At 33.2% G+C, this 20458-nt stretch overlaps 1 protein-coding gene and 1 long non-coding RNA gene across 2 annotated transcripts; one reads left to right on the top strand and one right to left on the bottom strand.

Annotated features, from left to right (window-relative positions):
• Positions 1-8140: 8140 nt before the first annotated feature.
• On the bottom strand, positions 8141-12002 carry LOC144573069 (tetraspanin-3-like). Its single transcript, XM_078322758.1, has 2 exons — positions 11287-12002; positions 8141-8885 (listed from the first exon to the last, which is right to left on the bottom strand). The coding sequence occupies exons 1-2, from the start codon at positions 11818-11820 to the stop codon at positions 8541-8543; spliced, it is 879 nt and encodes a 292-aa protein (XP_078178884.1). The 5' UTR covers positions 11821-12002; the 3' UTR covers positions 8141-8540.
• On the top strand, positions 10628-11279 carry LOC144573070 (uncharacterized). Its single transcript, XR_013517877.1, has 2 exons — positions 10628-11026; positions 11061-11279. It is a non-coding gene; the product is annotated as an uncharacterized LOC144573070 (long non-coding RNA).
• Positions 12003-20458: the final 8456 nt, after the last annotated feature.

Genomic DNA, 20458 nt, shown 5'->3' with positions numbered 1-20458 from the left:
ATGCTCTAATTTCTAATTTTCAATGCTCTAACTTCTAATCCTAATTATTAATCAGAATTCAAGTATCTTTTTCTAATTTTAATCTTAAATTTAATCCAAATTACAAATCATGATTCTAGAGGGGGGGGGGGGGGGGGGGGGGGGGGGCCAAAAATAAATTCAGGGGGGGCAAAGTCAGTCCAAACCTATAAATTAGTCCATTGGTTTTGGGTCCGGGCCTTTAAACACAAATGCCCCCATGAACCTATGTGGGTCCATCCCTGCTTATAGTCTAGTGGTTAGATCTTTATTTTATAGTTGGAAAGGTTTTGATTCAAATTTTACCCACCATATCTTTATTTTTATTTTTTTTAGTTTCAACCTCTCTATCAAGATTTTATAGTTCTGATTCTAAATCTAAAGGAGATGAATAACATGCTTTGATTGAATTGAATTTTTTTCTTTCACTTATTTTGCACTCTAAGCTGATAGAACCAAAAGTTCACACATAAAACCAAAGTATAAAGACAAGGAAAAAAGTATAGAACTCACTATTAAACACTTGATTAACAATGTACAAGAGAGAGAAAAGAGAGGTAACACAATTAGAAAGAAAGTTATAAAATTATTAGTTATTAAAAGATTGAAAATTTGTTGTCTTCTCACGATTTCACAGTATCTGTGAAGATTGAAAAAAAAAATAACTATACAAATCAAGTACCAAAAACAAACCAAGTTCACCCAGAGTGTTTTGACTAACAATGTACCGATTTAGCTACTTGCTACGTTTTTGGAGATTCGCAAACCACTTAATGCGTCTTTCTATTTCAAAGAAAAATAAAGCACAAGAAAAGTTCTAGCGATTCAGGCACTGAACGTAATACCAATGATTCTGACCATGTATATATAATTAATGGTCAAAATAACAGTGTAACGGTCGATTTTCTAGCTATTGTGACATAATTACCTAAACGAAAAATCCAATAATGATAAGAATTAGTTTTTAGTCTATTGACAAAGATATATGATCTTTATGTGAGATGTCATGAGATTTAAATCCAAATAGGAAAAATCATTTGTTGTGATAACAAGAATATTAAATAGTTGAATGGCTTGATCTTCAAGGCTCCAATTTTTATTAAAAAAAAAAAAAATCTTGTAATGATAAATAATAATAATTATTATATTTAACTGTTATATAGTCAAAAGTTTTCAAAATCAAAGGATATATATAGTTAGAACCAGATGTCAAAAAATACTCGTAAATGTCAATATTAAAAAATACCGGAGAAAACCAGAGAAATTTGTGTTTGTAGTTTGTCAATGACTGTTGTTACATTTAATTTCCTTAAAAAAATATGATTGTAATCAGGAGTGAAGCTAGACTTTTGAATAATGAAGATCAAATATATATGAGATCAATCATATAAAAAATTTCTACATAGAATGAGAGCCAATTTTATAATTCCTAATTATTTTACTCTAAAATTATACATATATAAAAATAAAGGTCAATTGACCCCATTAACCCTTCTTCCATCCGCCTCCAGTTGTTATACATTCAAAGTACTTGGACCTGCAGTTTGTTGGATCTATCATTGCACTGTTGTGATAATTACAAATCCTTATTCATCGTTATATATGATAGAGATAATATTAGAGATATTAGTGAAATATAGTTAGGGGTGTCAATGATACTCGTTTAGCTGTATACCCGACCCGTACTATATTTGATAAGGCAGGGTATGGTAAGGTTTTTTTTTCGTTAGCTTATTAGGTATGAATATGGATAAGAATTTTTTTGCGTAGCTAAACGGATAAGGGTACGGATAAAGATTATTTCGTACCCGTTACCCTATAGGGTAATTATATAAAATATAATAATGTTTGAGCAATAATTAGCGAGTACTTTTTTTATTTAGTGTATTGTTTTTGTTGTAAGAAAAATAATAAACATATTATTTTTATTTATATGTCTTGTTCTTTAATTAAATAATTAAATTTGTCAGAAGATATATTTTTGTTTTTGAATTCTCTTGTTTTATAAAAAATACAATTTAGTGGAAATTGATTGCACATGTATTTATTTTTTCTTATTAATATTATTGCATATGTGAGAAATAAATAAGTTTTGATGTTCTATTTATAAAATATAATAAAACTAATTATTATAGTAGTATTATTCGTTATTCATCTGCTACCGTTTCGTTACCGATGATTTTAACGGGTAAGAGTAGGGTGGATAAGGTCAAATCTTAACGGGTAAGGGTAGGGTATGGATATGATCATTCTTAGCAGGGGTGGAACCAAGGGGGTGCAAGCGGGGGCTAGGCACCCCCAACAACTTGTGTATGCATGTGGAACCAAGGGGATTTTGTTTGTTTGCATGTTTAGTTGCATATATTTTTATTAATAAACTTGCGTATGCACTCCCCCAAAAAAATTTCGGCCCTATTAATTATAAAACCCGACATATGCATCCCCCAAAAAATTTCACCCCCCCACCCTCCGAAATTCAAATCCTGGTTCCGCCCCTAATTCTTAGTGGATATAGATATAAAAATGCTTTCACCCTACCCGTATCATACCTATTGAGACCCCTAAATATAGTGTTTAGACTAGAGTAGAGAAGATTAAATATTTATTTCTGTAATAAAGGTTTCTTTATAAGTTAGAATGAAAAATAACTAGAGACATAATTTATGAAATAAACATTAGTAAATAAGTATTATTCCGGCTCTGATATCATAAAGAGCTGTTGGAAAGAGAGAATCTTGTACTGATCTTGTGTGTCAATTGTGATTACAATTACATTGATTCTATTTATAGACTTAATTATCATCTATTGCTAAGCATCTCCACTATTTAACTCGTACCTACCACCCTTATATTTGTAATCATTTCCAATAATATACACCCACTAATATTTTCCAATCATTTTTATGTAATAAATAAGAAGTAATAGCCTCAGATTTACAGTGCAGAAGTGTTTTAATATACTACCCTAACCAACATTTGTACAATATTCAAAATATTGAACTTGGTCATGGATTTTTGCAATATTAACCTTTCAAATTGTTCATGTTTTGCATATCTAATTTTTACATTTCGAGAAAAAATTTAAATCCATACGATATTAATATTATTTTCACATTGTCAAATCTTAGTTCAATTATAACAACAGAAACATCCAAACGAGTTTCCATTGTCAAATCATAGTTCATTTATGTTCTTATTATTTAATTCTGTAGCCTAGGATTAATTGTAGAAATTTGTAGGGAATGATGGGATGCATAGTAGAGGTCTAAGATATATATATCCATATATAATTATCATAATCAAACAAACAACTTGACGATGTCAATTCTATGCCTAATGGCTACTGTAGATTTGACATGTAATGTGGCCATGTGGGGCTCCTTTGAAAAGTTTACTAATTACTGCCCTTGAAAATAGAAGATTCTTTGGGAGCGGATGAATTGTTTCAATCACCAAAAGGTATCACCTAAGAAATACCTAATACTTGCTTATGCTTATTGATGTGGTAAATAGTTAGCACACTATGTTAATAGGAAAATACTTAGGCTAACAATTATTTATACATAAATGCTAACACATTAAATTTACATTGCGCTCCGGGCGGATTATGGATACGGGTACGGATATCGTATCGGATACGATGATACGCAATTTTCAAAAATCTCAAATATGATACGCCTATTATATATTAATTTAATTATATTATTAATTCAATGTTTTTATTATATAAATTAAATATCAAAAATACTGGATAAGGTATTTTATACAAGTTATATATATAAACTACTATGTTAAAATAACAAAGTTGAGTTGCTGCAGTGGTTGAGGTGCATGTTTGATACTCCCCAGCTCCCAAAGAATATTAAAATTTAATCATATTTCATTGTCGTATAAGTTTTCATATAATTCAATTCTTTCATAAAATATTAAATGTGTGTTTGTAGTCTTTATAGAATTTTACTGTGAAGATATGAGTTCAAATTCTCACTATCACATTATGCATTTTATTTTTCAACTCCTCCAATTTAAATTTTATAGTTCCACCCTGATTGCACTGCATAAAAGATGGCATTCAAGTGTTTTTGTTTTGGCAATTTGAAGTTTATTTTATTAAATGCTAGATATATGATTGGTTTGTTTTGCACAATAGTTCAAAGATCTTTTAGAAAAGAAAATCATAACTAACTAAATTTAAATTCAAAACACAATGATGTGTATCAAGATTACCCAAATCTTCATACAAACAGTTACATCAACAAGCAGTGTTATTACATCAAAATTTGTTACTTTTTTTCCAAATAAAATTCATTTATTAATATTGTTTAGTTCCTTCCATTCCTTATAGAGTTATAGTACCATCAAAAAGGTGCAACTGTTCTTACATTGAAAAAAACAAAACAAACATAATAAAGAAAGAAGGAGAAGAAATTCTTCATGCGCATGATGCATGCTGTGAACAAGTCAATAGAAGTCAGTAACAGGTAATGTCGACGGACCCAAAACCGTTTGACACTTTGACCCCTGCTTTAAATAAATTAAGAAATAAAGTACAGCTTCATAGAGAAAAGGGATCTTTACAGTAGTAGTCCTTGGAATTAAGGGGACAACTAATTTATTTGTAGTCAAACCCAGTGGGAAATCTAGCTGCCTGCTTGAAGGACAGATCTTCTAGATGTACAGCTTCTTAACGAGTAAGTTATTCAAATTTTCCTTAATTAAAGCATAATCACCTGTTTTGGTTACTTTATATTTGTGAAGTTTTTTATTTGGTCCCTTAATAGTTATAAATTTGTTTCCTATCCTTCTAATTTTCAAAGTTTCCAGCTTAATTGCCCTTAACATTTCATTGTTTACTTGTTCATTTTTCGATTTAACAAACTTAGTAGCATATATTATTCATCCATTTTTCGGTCGTCTGATCTTATATGAAATGAACTAAAACATACCGATAGTATTATCAGATTAAAATCAACCATTTTGACTTACTATTCGAATTTACAATTTGAATTATTAATGCAGAAAAGAGAATGTAACATATGACATATGATTCCTCCTCTAATGGTAAAACATATTATTTTTTACTAATTACATTTCTATGCCTAATTTAGTTGTACATAGGGGTGTAAACGGATCCGGATTATCCGATCCGAATCCGCTCCGTATTCGAAGATAATCTGAATCCAGATTTAAACAGAGCGGATAATATCCGGTTTTGGATATGGATATATTTATAGTGGGGAGAAAACCTCCGAATACGGATTCGGATAACTTTAGCAGATTCTAAACGGAACGGATATCCTTATATATCCGGATACAAATCTTCATGGATCCAGTTACTCAGTGGTATCCAGTAGCTCCTCACCTCCTTGTTTGAAGGATAGTCACAAGATTCACTAATTAAAACGAAATTAAACCAGAATAATTCGTTTTTTTGTGATGCCGAACCGAACGCCGAATTATACCGAATTAAATCCGAATAATTCGTGAATTTTACGAACTTTTTCCAGGACATTTTTTTTCTCTCTTGCAGAAGAGAGATCTCTGGTTCGAATAATTCTGAATCATTTCCGAATTATATTCAAATTTTCCTGACTCACGAATTTTTAACATCGTCGAACCTAACCCGAATAATTCATTTGTCCCTATGGTTTGAATCGCTTCAAACATAAAAGCGCTATATATTGCTTACTCTCCTTCTAATGTGGGATTAATATTGTCCACCAATTCAGACGTCGCTGCTATCGAGTTTGAATTGAATTTTTTTTTTTTTCTTTAAAACTTGACAGACAGTGACATACTACTTTGAAGTTTGTTCCTATTGTGTAAATTCTTCTCCTTTTCTATATTCAAGTACACCTCCATTTTTTTCATTTTCTGATTTGGTTTTCTTAATTTAATTTAATTTGTTAATTAGTATTTGTATTTTAAAGTTTATATAACTCGATTATCTGACAATTATTAGTTTTGTATCCGTATTTGTGGATTATCCGCTCCGTATCCGTATCCGTATTGATATCCGCTCATTGAAATGTGAATGCAATTCACAGCAATAAATTAAAGGATGAGAACGATGAATAGGTGATAATTTGTGGATTGATTGTGTAATTGAATTTATTTTTTTGATGCTCACATGGGACAGCTCTGTCTTTTGGAGACAGTTGACATCAATGGCATTTTTCCAAACCTTCTCTTTTAGCTTTATTTGTTGGAGGTGACTATTTAGTTAGCAAACAATTCTCCTGAGTTCCCACTTAACATAGAAAGAAATCGGAAAAGAACAATTTAACTAAGACTTTTGATTGGAGCTAGTTATGAAAAGTGTGTAATCTTTTGACAGCGGTCTGATCATGTGCATCACATCAACTGTTTTGGTAAAAATGTCTTTGGTCCAAGGTATTGATCGGCATCTCATCTACAAATGAATAGTTATCAAAATTATACTCTATAAATCTATAGATATATTATCAATGCTTTAGAAAAATAATGTGTAAACATTAATAAAATTTTAAGATTGATTGCATCAAGCGAGTTAATTGTCCAGTATTTTTCGTATTTGATTGACGACCAATGATTCTTAAATTGTAACATATTTGATAAAAAAAACTTGAAGCTCTACTATTTTTATCTATTACTAAAATTATCAAATAAATTTGGTTGCCAATAGATGCGGCATGATCAATCTCCTGTGTTCAACAATAGATGCATATAGCACAACAGCCGGGATTCTTTCGCACAAAATTATATTTTCTCGCGAGTAGAACTAGTGTGTTTCTGAGTTGATCAAGTCTTTTTGTGAACTCAATTCTAAAACCTATTGAAATAATTTCAAACGACAAATTCGAACCGTTGAAATCTTTCTACCTTATAAGTGATACGTTTACATGTAAAAATTTTAAAGTTTCAAATTAATTTAGTATAGAGTCAAGTGATCAAAATTAGAAGGATTTATAAATTAATTTTAATGCATTCATTTTTGGACGTCTTTTGACTACTTAAGTCTTAACTCGTAAGATAAAATAATTTCAACAGTTTAAATTCTTCATATTTTAGAATTGAGTTCAAAAAGAGACCTGATAAATCGAAAAACACCCCGAGTTCTACTCTTTAGGGGTTGTGGATAACAGCAGCAGCAAGGTTGCAATAATCGCCAACAGCCCAACAAGAGACGTATAAGGTGCAACGAGGCCTATGATGTTAAGGCCTATGCCTAAATTTGATGTGTCAGTTTGGGGCCTGAAAAATGTACATGATGAAGCGCCAGCCATTTTGATACAGAAATTGGACAAAATGGGTCCAAATATTAAAATTCGTTACATTGTTAAGAGTTGCAATAGACCTGAACCATAGATTAGATTCACCTAACCTCCTGTTTCTCTTCTGGAGTCTCGGCCCTCAATCCTTCTTGTTTGTTTTTTTACAAAAGAAATAGGGTAAATTTCGCTGGAGGTCACTAAACTTTGTTATTTGTCACGAATTGGTCACTTAACTTTGATTTGTCCCTTTTGAGTCACTCAACTTTGTTATTTGTCCCAATCAAGTCACTCAACGTTTTCCATCCAAATTTTTAACGGAATATTCCTATTCCGTCCAAAAAATTAACGGAATATACCCATTCCTTCCAAAATTTTAACGGAATTAGCATATTCCATCCAAAAAACTAACGGAATTAGCATATTCCGTTAAAAATTTGGATGGAAAACGTTGAGTGACTTGATTGGAACAAATAACAAAGTTGAGTGACTCAAAAGGGACAAATCAAAGTTGAGTGACCAATTCGTGACAAATAACAAAGTTTAGTGACCTCCAGCGAAATTTACCCAAAGAAATATATTAATGGACAAGGTTCCTCCTGCTTCAAAACTTTTAGCCATGGATGAGTTTAAATCAAGGTTCTAAATAGCGATTATAGTGCTATAGTTTTAAGATCCGAAAAAACTATAATGTAATTATAGCTAACTATTTAGAATTATTATAAAAGAAAAGCGGTTAATAGCATTGTAGCTTTTGAGATCCGAAAAAACTATAACACAGCTATTGCATAGCTATAGCTAGCTATTTAGAACTCTGATTTAAACTACCAAACTTAATCAACAACATGAGATCTTAAACCTGCTCTCAAATCTTTTCTCAGATGGTAATTCGCAAACACTATTTTACCATACCTCTGAGAGGGTATAATTTAACATTACAATAGTACAAAAACAAAATAAAACTTGCAAACAAGACAACAGAAGAGAATTCAAGATCATACAGACATTCCTATAGTCACCTTTTTTTCATCACACACCTAAGCTTGATCAATAACTAAAAGTACCAAAACTACAAAATTCAACCCCCAACCCTTGCTTTTTAATTCCTTTTGTACAAGCCACCAAAAAAGGAGCACAATAGTATACTTAACAGGTAACAACTCGTGAGAACTACCTTCGACTTTTCTCTTATCTCACAAAGTAAAGAAAGATCAGAAAACCAATGATAATTAAACCACATCAGCTATCTACCCTTCCCCTCAACAAACACACCTAAAACTGGAAGCGACTTGGCTGGGACTTGGTCATGCGGGCCATGCCGAAAGGCTCATCATTGTCAATCCTCTTTGCATTCCTGTACGCAGCACAACTCGCCACGTAGACAATGACAAGAATAATGAGCACGACAATGTTGATAATAGAGACCTTGCGCCAGCTGTGCTTGATGCTGGCGAGCACACCCGCTTTGCACGAGTCACAACTGTAGCAGAGCTGTTGCTGGTTGTTGTTCCACTTGTTGCAGTCAGCATCGAGCACCACCGCACCAGCCGTGGCTGTCCACACGGTCTCGTTCATGTACGTGAAGCCACATGAGGTTGGCGGCTTGCAACATCCAGACTGTATTGGGGAAGTAAAGATAATTATGTTAGTTTTAGTTTGTTTGATAGTGGAAATTATTGGGTTACAGAAGGGCCCTTGTTTAGTAAAATTGACCAGTAATCAAGTTGATACAACCACGGAGAGGATTGGTACAGATATGACGAACATTAATTAGTTAAGGTGATGCATTTTGTTAAGAATCTAGTGGTTAAGTTTGAAAGAAGAGAATTATCTGGAATAAAATCAAGTGGTTAAGATTAAAAGAAAAGAAAAGGATACATTAGAATCAAGTGGTTTAAGTCCTACCAAACAAATCCAAATTAGAAGATGCAGAGCAAAAGCAGGTAGGCTATAAAAATTGCTAGTGTCATGTAACTGGGAGATATTAACAGGCTAACAAATATGAGAAGAATCCACTAAAAAGCTAACATGACAGAAAGAACTTCAGGGTTCACAAAATTTACATAAAAATTTCCTCCTAATTTTGTAACCAAAATTTCAATTCTTTCAATTCACAGACAAAGGTTTCTTTCCCTTTTCTTCCATCTGTTTACTCTAAGTGGGCATTTATATTCGAAGTACACAAGGATGAAATCCCACCAAAAATTAACACCAGTTTCCAATTCTGCTCCACAATTTTGTTAAGAATATAATGGTTAAGTTTGAAAGAAGAGAATTGTATAGAATATAATCAAGTGGTCAAGGTTAAAAGAAAAATAAAAGGATACACTAGAATCAAGTGGTTTTAAGTCCTACCAAACAAATCCAAATTAAAAGATGCAGCGCAAAAGCAGGTAGGCTATAAATATTACTAGTGTCATGTAATTGGGAGATATTAACAGGCTAACAACTACAAGGAGAATCCACTAAAGGATAACTTGACAGAATGAACTCGTGTCCACAAAATTTGCATAAAAATTGTCCTTCTAATTGTTTAATATAAACTAGCCACAATTTGAAGACAGTTCTATGTAAGACTCACAATTATTACTGTTTGACAACAAAGTTTTACCAAATTGCTACACATAAAGACAAAACTATGGCAATAATTGCATGCTTAATTACCATAACTGTGCATACCTCACCATAGAACAGTATCAGGCATAACAACTCAACAGAAAGCACCAACAAATAATGAAAGCAAACGTCACTGTTTGTTTTCTTATTGAGCTAAAAGCAAAGCCAAGTAGATGTGTACTGGTAAAGGTACCAACTCTGTCTTGAACATGTAAGCAGTAAATCTTAACTATTGCCTATGTATAGCAACCACAGCAACAAATTTCCTATTTGTAACTTTCAGACATCAATTTTTACCAAACTTAACCCATTATAATATGGCCCTGCTAGAAATTACCAAAATTCCAATTTTGTCGATTCACAGACAAAGGTCCCTTTCACTTTCTAGTTTCTTCCATCTGTTTACTCTCAGTGTGCAATTAAATTCAAAGTACACAAGAATGAAATTCCATTCAAATTGTAACTGTCCTGCCACATGGCATTGTAGCATTGGCCAAATACTAGATGACACCACATGTTGGATACTTGGATATCTACAACTTGAATACTCCAATCATACAGAGTTATAGCAAAAGTGGTCCTTTCTCCCTTTGGGTCGGTTACAAAAAGGGAGAAAATGACATGGCTGTTATCTTGGCCATGTGTTGCAGTTATGTTCTTTTAATTTTACCCTTTTTGACTTATTCTCACGATTATCACAAGGTTTAATTTTTTTTATTAAGGAAGTTGAAGATTAGACACAATGCTCAATGTTAAGGTTTTGGCACTATGTCCACCTTTGCTGTCTTTCTGTACCCCTTTCATAACAATTTTTATTAGGAAATAATTGATGGATGGGTGATGTTGATTCAGACAAATGGCACAATAATGGATGTAAAGAGACACACTGCCTCAAGTCAGCACAGCTCGTTCTAACTCCAGAAGAATAATTAGCTAAGGACTTGTATATAATCTTTCACCAACCAATTGCTCCAAAGTTTAGGTTGTGAAACTTACAGGGCTATAAATTAAACGCAACGGGCACTTCAAAGCCACTATTTTTGCAATATTTGGTGTTACACAAAAGAGGAAATTTACAAAATTAAATGAAACAAAAGCAATAATAAGTAATTAAAAAGTAACCAATTCTCAGTTAAACTCCAGTACAAAATTAAATGAAACAAAAGCAATAATAAGCAATAATAAGGAGACGATAACTTGTATGATTACTGAACTTTAAAAAAAAAATTAAAAAAACTTTCGTTCAATTATTTTCCCAAAAAATTTAAAAAGAAAAAGAAAAAGAAAATAATACAACCCAGCCTGAACAATCATTGAAAAGCTCACCAAATCAACAGGAAAAACAACACCACGCGACCTAATTAAGGTACGAATTAATAGAAGAAGAAGAAACAATACTAACCTCAATAGGAGAGAGATTTCTCCGGTAGAAAGCTTCGGCCGGCTCCGCCATGGACAACCCGGTTTGCTGATCCCGGACAGAGCGTTTCATGCCCTTACAGACCTTACCCTCCCTCAAGCACGCGCTGATCTTGGCCCAGTAACCTGGGTTAGAAACGCGGTCTTTGAGCAAGCCGGAGTAATCCTGGAGCTGGTACTCGAGAAATGCACGGTTCATGACTACCTCCCCTTGGCCTCGATCGGTGACGGCGTAGGCAAAGACGATGAAGAAGAGGAGCGCGACGATGACGAAGAACATGGCGAAGAGGTAGACGCGGAGCAGCCAAGTTTGGCGGTAGCATGCACCCGCAAACCCAGCGAGAGAGATTAGCATGATGGTCAAAGCGATGATGATGATCGGCCACTGTAGGAATCGGATACAGTCTGTCGAGTTGGCACGGGAGGCCAACCAGATTCCACCACCTAGGATCGGGATTGAGACCAGGAAGGTGATGAAGTTCACCGCCCCGATCAGGGTGTTGCTACCTCGCATCATCTTTTCTCAACTGAAATGAATTTTCTCTCCTTTTTTGTGTGTAGGAAGAGAGGAGAGGGGTGAGTGATAACTTTCGCCGAAATCTATTGTTACTTGACTTGTTTGTTAGAAGAGGTGGGAAGGGAAGAGACTGGCTTGGCTTGGCTTGGGAGTTGGGAGAGAGTATGGGGGCGGTGAGGTGTGGTGGGGAAGATGACGTATTGAGAATCTGAGATCTTCTCTGGCAAGAGAAATGAAATGGTATTTTGTATGGGCATAGAACTCGTGGTACATTATTTTTTTGCTCCTTTTATAGAAGGAAGAGCAGCTTTCAAATTCCAATTTTGATGTCTCCATCATCATATTTATTTCTTAAATCTTAATAACTTAAAATTTAAATATCAAAGTAAACTAGTTATTTAGTTAAGCATAATCTATATTATTTTTATCATTGCACTTATAAAAATTATAACATTTCAGTTTTATTTTTATTATTATCAACCGCTTATAAAGATATACTAATGTAAATAATTCTCAACATTAAATTTTTCAACTTATTAATTCATATAAAAGTAAAATTAAAAAATGATAATTTTTACGTGCATATAAGAAAGTAATATATCTCCATTTCTCCATTCCATTATTAAGCACGTTTGGTGTCCGAACCGCCAACAGCTACGATTGAAAGTTGAATTTTCTGATTTAATCTCAGCCCTCGAATTACATAATCTATCTTTATTTTTTATTAAATGCATCTGAATAATGTGTAGAAATCTAAATTTAACTAAAAACATACTCGTCACACGTACCGTCACACGATGCATTACGATTAAAATTAAATAAACTCTAAAATTTAGCAGTATAATATGTTTCTTTATTTCATTCATTCCTTATTTTTTCTTCTCCAATTTAGCGATATAATTATGTTTCTTTATTTCTTCCATTCATTCCTTATTTCTCTTCATGTTTCTATAGCTATTGTCGTAAGAAATCTAGAAATATTATCAATTTTGTTTCTATACAGATTAGGATATTTGATAACAAGTTATATGGCTTTTAGCAATTTTTTTTTCTTTTTTTCCTTGTTTCTTCTCTTCAAATATCTACATGTATCTCTTACATCTTTTATTTGTATGAGAATACGTTGGTCTATTCTTTTATTGTTGAATAATTATTACTTTATTAGTGTATTTCTTATGAAAATATATCATTTTGTATGAGATTTTTTTTCTATGATAATATATCCCCGTTGCAACACACGGACACAATACTAGTATCATATTTAACTATTTTATTTTGAGATGTAAATTCAGAATTTTTATAATTAAAAAATAAAAATTAGAGATACGATGGAGAGAAAAAAAAAATAAACGCATTTGAACACTATCTTTTTTTATGTTTAGTTCAGGTATTAATTAATATAACTCATTATGTGGCACTTAATTGGTTTATTGATTTTAGATATTTTGAAGGTAGCACGTATTTTAACGGTCAGTGTTTCATCAAAAAAATTGGATAACTTATTTGAGAACCTGATCAACAAAGTAGATAATTTCATACTAACCATTCGATGTAGAACAAAATATGGAAGTAAAGCTTTTAGTCATGATAGAGGCAAACAGTAATTAATCCAACTCATTTGTGGCGCTTAATTGGTTGATTGATTTTGGATATTTTGAAGGTAGCACGTATTTTAACGGTCAGTATTTCATCAAAAAAATTGGATAACTTGTTTGAAAATGAATAATAGTTGAATAAAGTAGATATTTTCATACCAACCAATTGATGTAGAACAAATATGGAGGTTCAAGTTTTTATTAGTCATGATAGCAAAAGGAAACTTATCTAACTTATTTTCTGCCACTTGATTGGTTGATTGATTTTAGAAATTTCAAAAACAACACATATTTTAACGGCCAGTGTATTATCAAATAATTTAAATAATTTGTTTGAAAACAAATAACCGCTCAACAAAGTAGATAGTTTTATACTAACCATTTAATGTAGAACTAAATATGAAGATCCAAGTTTTTATACTAACCACTATTCACAAGAACAGCAAATAATAATTAATCTAATTCATTTTCAAATGACGCTTAATTGGTTGATTGATTTTAGATATTTCAAAAACAACACAGTATAACGGTCAGTGTTTTATTAAAAAAAGTTGGATAACTTGATTCATGTACATGTTTGAGTTTCCATTTTTTTTTTTTTAAAAACCATAATTAGAAAAATGATTTTTACAAAACTAACATGATAATTTTATTTTTACAAAAATCACAAGAACTGAAATGCTATTTCGGTTTCGAATTTTTTTTTTCTTTGAGACCGAAATGACAATTCGGTCCCAGGTATTTTTACAAATTTTTTAACGTATTTTTTTCTCAAAATCTGTGAAAACGGCTGGAACCGAAATGTCATTTCCGTCTAAAAAAAAAGATACCGAAATGACATTTAGATTGTTATAATTTTTTTAAAAATAAAAAGGAATCATGTTGATTTCATAAAAATAAAAATAAAACTATGGTTTATAGAAAAAATTCTTCAGTTTAAGTCACGACAGCAACGAGTGCAAATCTGCTGAAATCCATAGGTATTTTAGGGACTCTGAAATTCCCTGAAATCCTTTGTGGATTTCAGCAGATTTCAATTCGACAGCAACAACCAGTAACCAGTCGGCTTCTTTGTACCGACATCATAAAATAACAAATTTGGGAAAGAATTTTAAAAGTTGGCCGTGAATAAACAAATGACAGTAGGTATAGGCCAATTAAGTAGAAGATTCTGTAACTCCTAATATGATACTGACAGATCTCTCAGCCAGATATTTTAAAATTGGAGGTATGTACCTCGTAATATGGTAATATTTCCTATGCAAAACAGTTAATTGATAATTTGATATTCATGTGACTGAATTTTGACATCTCTTCAGGTTCAGGTGTACATTTTTTAGTTGAAAATTTGTAAAAATATCTGAGACTGAATTGTATTTCGGTCTCAAAAAAAAACAAAAAACAAAAAATTTCGGAACCGATATGACATTTCGATTCTTATGATTTTTTATAAAAAAAAAAAAAAAGTAATCATGTTAATCTGATAAAAAAAAAATTCTAATTATGGTTTATAAAAAAAAAATTCCTCTTTGAATGCGTTAAATTATATCGTTCCATTAATTTCAAATGGTTTTGATTCTTATTTTCATTTTCTTTTCTTTTTTTAGATAAAAGGGATGTCAAAATTTTCAATTTAAACGATCATGACTACTAGTCGGCATTTTTGTCTGTTTCTTGTTGGATGATAAGGTTGTCATTGACTGGTTGTGATAACTGAGAGCTTTCAATTTTTTCTGGTCTAATACTCTAATACAAAAAAGTTTTAAGAAGTATTTATATATATTTTTTTTCCTCACATGATGGACAAATTCTATCATCTTATCTCAGATACAGACAGGAACATAATCAATACCTATAAAATTTATATTTTAAAATTAATAATACAGTATTTATAACATTTTATTCTAAATTATATAGAAAATTATATATATAATTTTTTTAAATAAATATAAATCAATTGACCATCTCTTTGAACTTCTCTCCACCTCTTAAGTACGGATATTAAATTTCAGACTTATAACATTCAACACAGTAAATAATGCTTTAGTATTGAATTATTTCAGTTGCTCCTTTGTGCACGTAATATTTCTCGAGCTAATATCTGTACGAACTCTTTTTGACTGTTTGAGATAAATTTAAACCACTTTTATTTCAAAACAATCGTATCAAATAAATATTGATGGTATATCTGTTTCTATTTGTCCATCAAATGTTAGACTTAAATGTACCGGTTTCCGCCTGCTATGGCTTAGTTAGGCTTATCTGGTTCTGTCTGATATTGGTCAGTGTTCTAAATAGCTAGTTATAGCGGTTTTGGACCTAGAAAGCTAAGCTACGGAGTAGAACTGTCCTAATCGAGCTACGGCCACTATAGCACGTAACGCGTAGCGGCAATAGCGGTCCGCTATGCTACATGGACTTATGATTTTACAATTTTAATGGGCCTTAATGTCAATATAATGGAACATATGCGGACTATACAGCTATATCAATTAAATTTTGTATTATGCATTATTGTTGAGTTTTCCAAAAATGAAAAATTAAAACAATGCTTAGGGACCTTGTCCGTGAGAAATTGAACTTCTTAATCAATCTGGTGTTTTTTTTTTCTCAATGAGACATGTTCATTATTAGTAGAAATATAAAATATAAATTTTGAAATAAAAAAACGCTATTTATGATAGCTTCTGCTATAGTTGCATTATTCTCTAAAACTTTTTTTTTGATCTCCTCACTACGCCGCTATAAACGCTATTTAATACTTTGTTGTAGGGCTGGCAAAAAAATTCGAGGTTCGTGATTCGATTCGGGTTTGATTCGAGTTTAATTCGATTCGAAATGGGTTCGAATTGAAACGAACCAACCAGGTTCGGTTCGAAATTAATTCAAACCAAACCCAAACCTAGCCTGGTTCGATCGAAATGGGTTCGATCATTTTTATGGTTCGAATCTCATAATAACATCGGTCGTCCATTTACCTGATGAAACTAAAATCCAAGATAGAGAGTCATAATTTAACTTAGCCGACACTCCCTCGCTCTCAAATCTCAAACCTAGTTCTCTCTCCACCTCTCCCTAACTCACTCTCCCTCTAGCTCTAAAATATAGTCGACGCTCTCGGCGACTGGCTGTCTCTCCGGCTGTCACTCCTCTCTCCGACCTAGATGACTGTCTCTCCTCTCTCTTCGGTCGTCTCTCATAGTTCATACCAGGAAAGCCGTCTCTGATGTATTTTTTCATGAACAATTTTTCAACTTAAAAACACTCATTTCATAGTTCATACCGGTAAAAGGAAGCCATGTGAATTGTCCCGTGAGAAAAAATTAATGTATAAATTACCGGTATAACTAGGACTGCTAAAAAATAATTTAGTTCGTGATTCGATTCAGGTTCGATTCGAAAAATGTGTAGTTCGAAATAGGTTCGGTTCGAAACGAATCAAATCAGATTCGGTTCGAAATTAATTCAAACCAAACTCAAACCTAGGGTAAGTTCGGTTCGGTTCGGTTCGGTTCGTTGCCACCCCTACTTTGTTGGAAGTTAGAACAGCCAAACGTTTAATGTGCTGTCTTTAGTTCTATGCTTTTCCTTTTTCTTTTTTATTTCTCTTTTCAGTTTATGCATTGCTTTTTGTGTGTAAAGACTTTGAAATTTCATATTAATGAAACGGGCTCTTACCTCTTTTTTTTTTAAAAATGGACCGGTTTTGGTTTATTCGGTTTGATCCTTCCTTTTTTCCGTCCATTTCAAAATTTCAAAAGAGGCTTCCATCAAACAGGCATTACATTCGATTGCACGGAGGGGTGTTCAAACGGTTGGTTCAGTTGAAACCGAACTAAAATAATCAAGTTAAACTTTTTTTTTTATTTTAAAAAAATAGAACTAAACCGATTAAACTTATAAATCAATTAAGAACCGAACCGAATAAAACGAAGTAAATTTCGGTTTGTTCGGTTTAAACCGAAGTAAATTTATTGGTGCCAATTAATAAAAAAAATTACATATGTTTTGAACACAAATTATTCAATTCATACAAAATATGTAGATGTTCTAAAATATTTAAACTAAAATGAAAGAAATGAAACAATAATTGAACCAAACAAAATATAAATCATACTTGAACCAATATAATTCAGTCGGTTCAGTTTAATCGCTTTCGAAAAGTCTAAACCGAACCGATCCATTTACACCGAAAAACTGAACCATTTAAACTGAAATTTTTTGATTCGGTTGAAAACCGAACCATTTGAACCGGTGTTGTAAAAAACGTCCGTTTAGGCTGATTAGTCGTTGGCGATGACCAAACCGTCATGAATTTTTCCGACTAATCGGCCAATTATTTCTAATTATGATCGATTATTCCCGATTATTTCCGATTAATCATTTAACGGTATCCTGTGGTCCGAGAACCGTATACCGTTATTTACAACAATGGTTTGAACACCCATGACTGCAGTAGTCAACACATGCTGCGTACAGATCCAAATACAGTTGCAATAGTTAACGCTGCTATCTATAGACGCCCATGCATGCAAGCGACATTTTGTATGTAAAAGTCCTTTTAAAACGTTTAATGGCATTTACTAGTTGAATGGTCATTGATTCAAAATTTAATGTTTAAGTGGAATTAAGTGGCTAACAAATTATAATATTGTTATCTTTTTTTAATTTTCTTGGTTTTGAAGTTCAAATCATTAGTACACATCTTTATAACAGTGATGCAATAAATTATAACAGCGATGTCCATAGAAGGAATTACTTTACTTTATAGTACCACTTCGTAAGAATTTACAAATTCTAAGAAATTAAAAAAATAAGTCAAAAGTAATTTCTCCTTTGTTATTATTTTTTTAAGGACTTGAGCAGGAAAAAAAAGAAGAAGAAGGTAATGGCATTCATATTCAATATTAGAATCCTCTGTGCATACAGATTAGAGTGATATTTTAGAAGGGAAAAAAAAATACCCAGATTCAAAAAATTTAATAGAACGTGTATTAGAGATAAGATTAAAAGTTCATCTGTTGCAAGCAAATATTTATTATTACAAAACTTTTCAGGGTTCACACGCAAAAAGGACCAACTAAATAATTCTGTGCTTCCAGCTGTGTATCTTATGTGTTGCGAGCAGACTAAGCACTGCAAAAAGATGTTGATTAGTGATTACTTGATTGTTGAATACTCATCAGAGACGCACGCGTAGTCAGCTGGTTTTGCGTGTACGTGTCACGTGGGGCCCACCCAGAGAAGACGTACTAATCGGAAGGCCCGCTACTCTCGGCGAATGGATATCTACACCGCCTTCCACGCGCATGATTATCTACACTGGCTTCCATGCGCCACGCGTGAAGTCACATAGTCACAGCTGTTGGGAATTTTAAATAATACCAATTGAGAAATGCCTATTGTATAATCAACCAATTTGAGAGAGATGGGTAATATAAGCACCGTACCAGTTGGTACCGAAAAGTTCAAATGTCAAATGCACAATCCAAATCAAGATAATATGAGATCAAGCACAATCACAAAAGACACCAGATTTATGTGGAAAACCCTCTCTACTTGGAGGGTAAAAAACCACGGGGCACACCGGCAAATTTCACTATACCAACAAGAAACGGGTACAATTGTTCTTCTCAAGTTTAACCCTAAACTGAGGTATACACACAATAATAGAGAGAAAAACCAAGAGATAACATATTAGAAATAAATATCCCTTTGAAACTTCCAATTTCATTCAAACCCGAGCAAACCCTAGATTTGAGAAAACGAGAAATTCCCTTCTTACAAACAAGGAGAAATTTGATCAAGGTAGTGAAATCGAAGAGACTAGCTTGCTCTTCGTTTTCTTCTTCTTCTCCACCTTCTCTTTCTCTCTCCTTCTTCTTCTCTCTCTCTTTCCTCTTTCCGCCTCCTCTCTGTGTTTTTTCCCTTTCTTTCTTTCTCTCTGTGTCTCACGCGAAAACACCCAGCACCCACCTTTCTTTTTCTTTCTTTTTCTTTTTGTTTCTTCCTTTTGCCTATTGGGCTGGACCCAACGGCCCAACAATCTCCCCCTCCAGCCCACGGAGAGAGGCACGCCGATCTTCAAGTAATCACTTGGTATTCATGCCGACAAGCCGGCAACAAAGCTCAAGCTTGTCTTTCGAAACTATCTTCGTCAACATGTCTGACGGGTTCTTATCAGTGTGGATTTTCTTCAGCTTCATCTGCTGGTTTTCTATAACATCTCTCAACTAATGAAATCTCACATCAATATGCTTAGTTCTGGAATGATATGTAGCATTCTTGCTCAAATCTATGGCACTCTGACTATCACAGAAAATAATTGCATCTTCCTGTTGCATACCAAGCTTTAGGAGAAATCTAACCAACCACAGTAGCTCCTTACCAGCCTCAGTTGCTGCAATGTATTCTGCTTCTGTGGTTGACAAAGCCACACATTTCTGCAATTTAGACTGCCATGACACAGCCTGCAAAAGTAAACACATAACCCGAAGTGGATTTTCTATGATCCAGATCTCCAGCCATATCAGCATCTGTGTAACCTTCTAACACAGGTTCACCATTTCCAAAACTCAAACACAAATTGGAAGTGCCTATTAGATATCTAAGAATCCACTTCACTGCTTCCCAATGTTGTTTTCCTGGATTAGAGAGGAATATGCTTACCACACCGACTGCATGAGCTATATCTGGCCTGGTGCAAACCATCGCATACATCAGACTCCCTACAGCTGAGGAGTATGGTACACTTGACATTTCATCCTTTTCTTTCTCTGTTGATGGACACAGCTTCTTGCTCAATTTAAAATGGCTAGAAAGTGGACAGCTTACTTCCTTTGCTCCTTGCATGTTGAATCTCTCAAGCACCCTTTCAATGTACTTCTCCTGTGACAACCAAAGTCTCTTGGCCTTTCTGTCACGAGTAATCTGCATGCCCAATATCTGACGTGCTTGGCCCATGTCCTTCATGTCAAATGACTTGGACATCTCTTTCTTCAACACGTCAATCATCTGAGCATCATGTCCTGCAATCAACATAT

This window comes from Carex rostrata, chromosome 21 (assembly GCF_964058835.1).
Source record: "Carex rostrata chromosome 21, lpCarRost1.2, whole genome shotgun sequence".
NCBI classification, from domain to species: Eukaryota; Viridiplantae; Streptophyta; class Magnoliopsida; order Poales; family Cyperaceae; genus Carex; species Carex rostrata.
This window is presented reverse-complemented; position numbering and strand designations above follow the sequence as displayed.

What these genes read in the sequence shown, in the direction of transcription:
- LOC144573069 (XM_078322758.1), bottom strand. Translation starts at nt 11,820, where the DNA reads ATGATGCGAGGTAGCAACACCCTGATCGGGGCGGTGAACTTCATCACC. An exon ending in GAAATCTCTCTCCTATTGAG is followed by an intron (nt 8,886 to 11,286) that starts GTTAGTATTGTT and finishes TCCCCAATACAG; the next exon opens with TCTGGATGTTGCAAGCCGCC.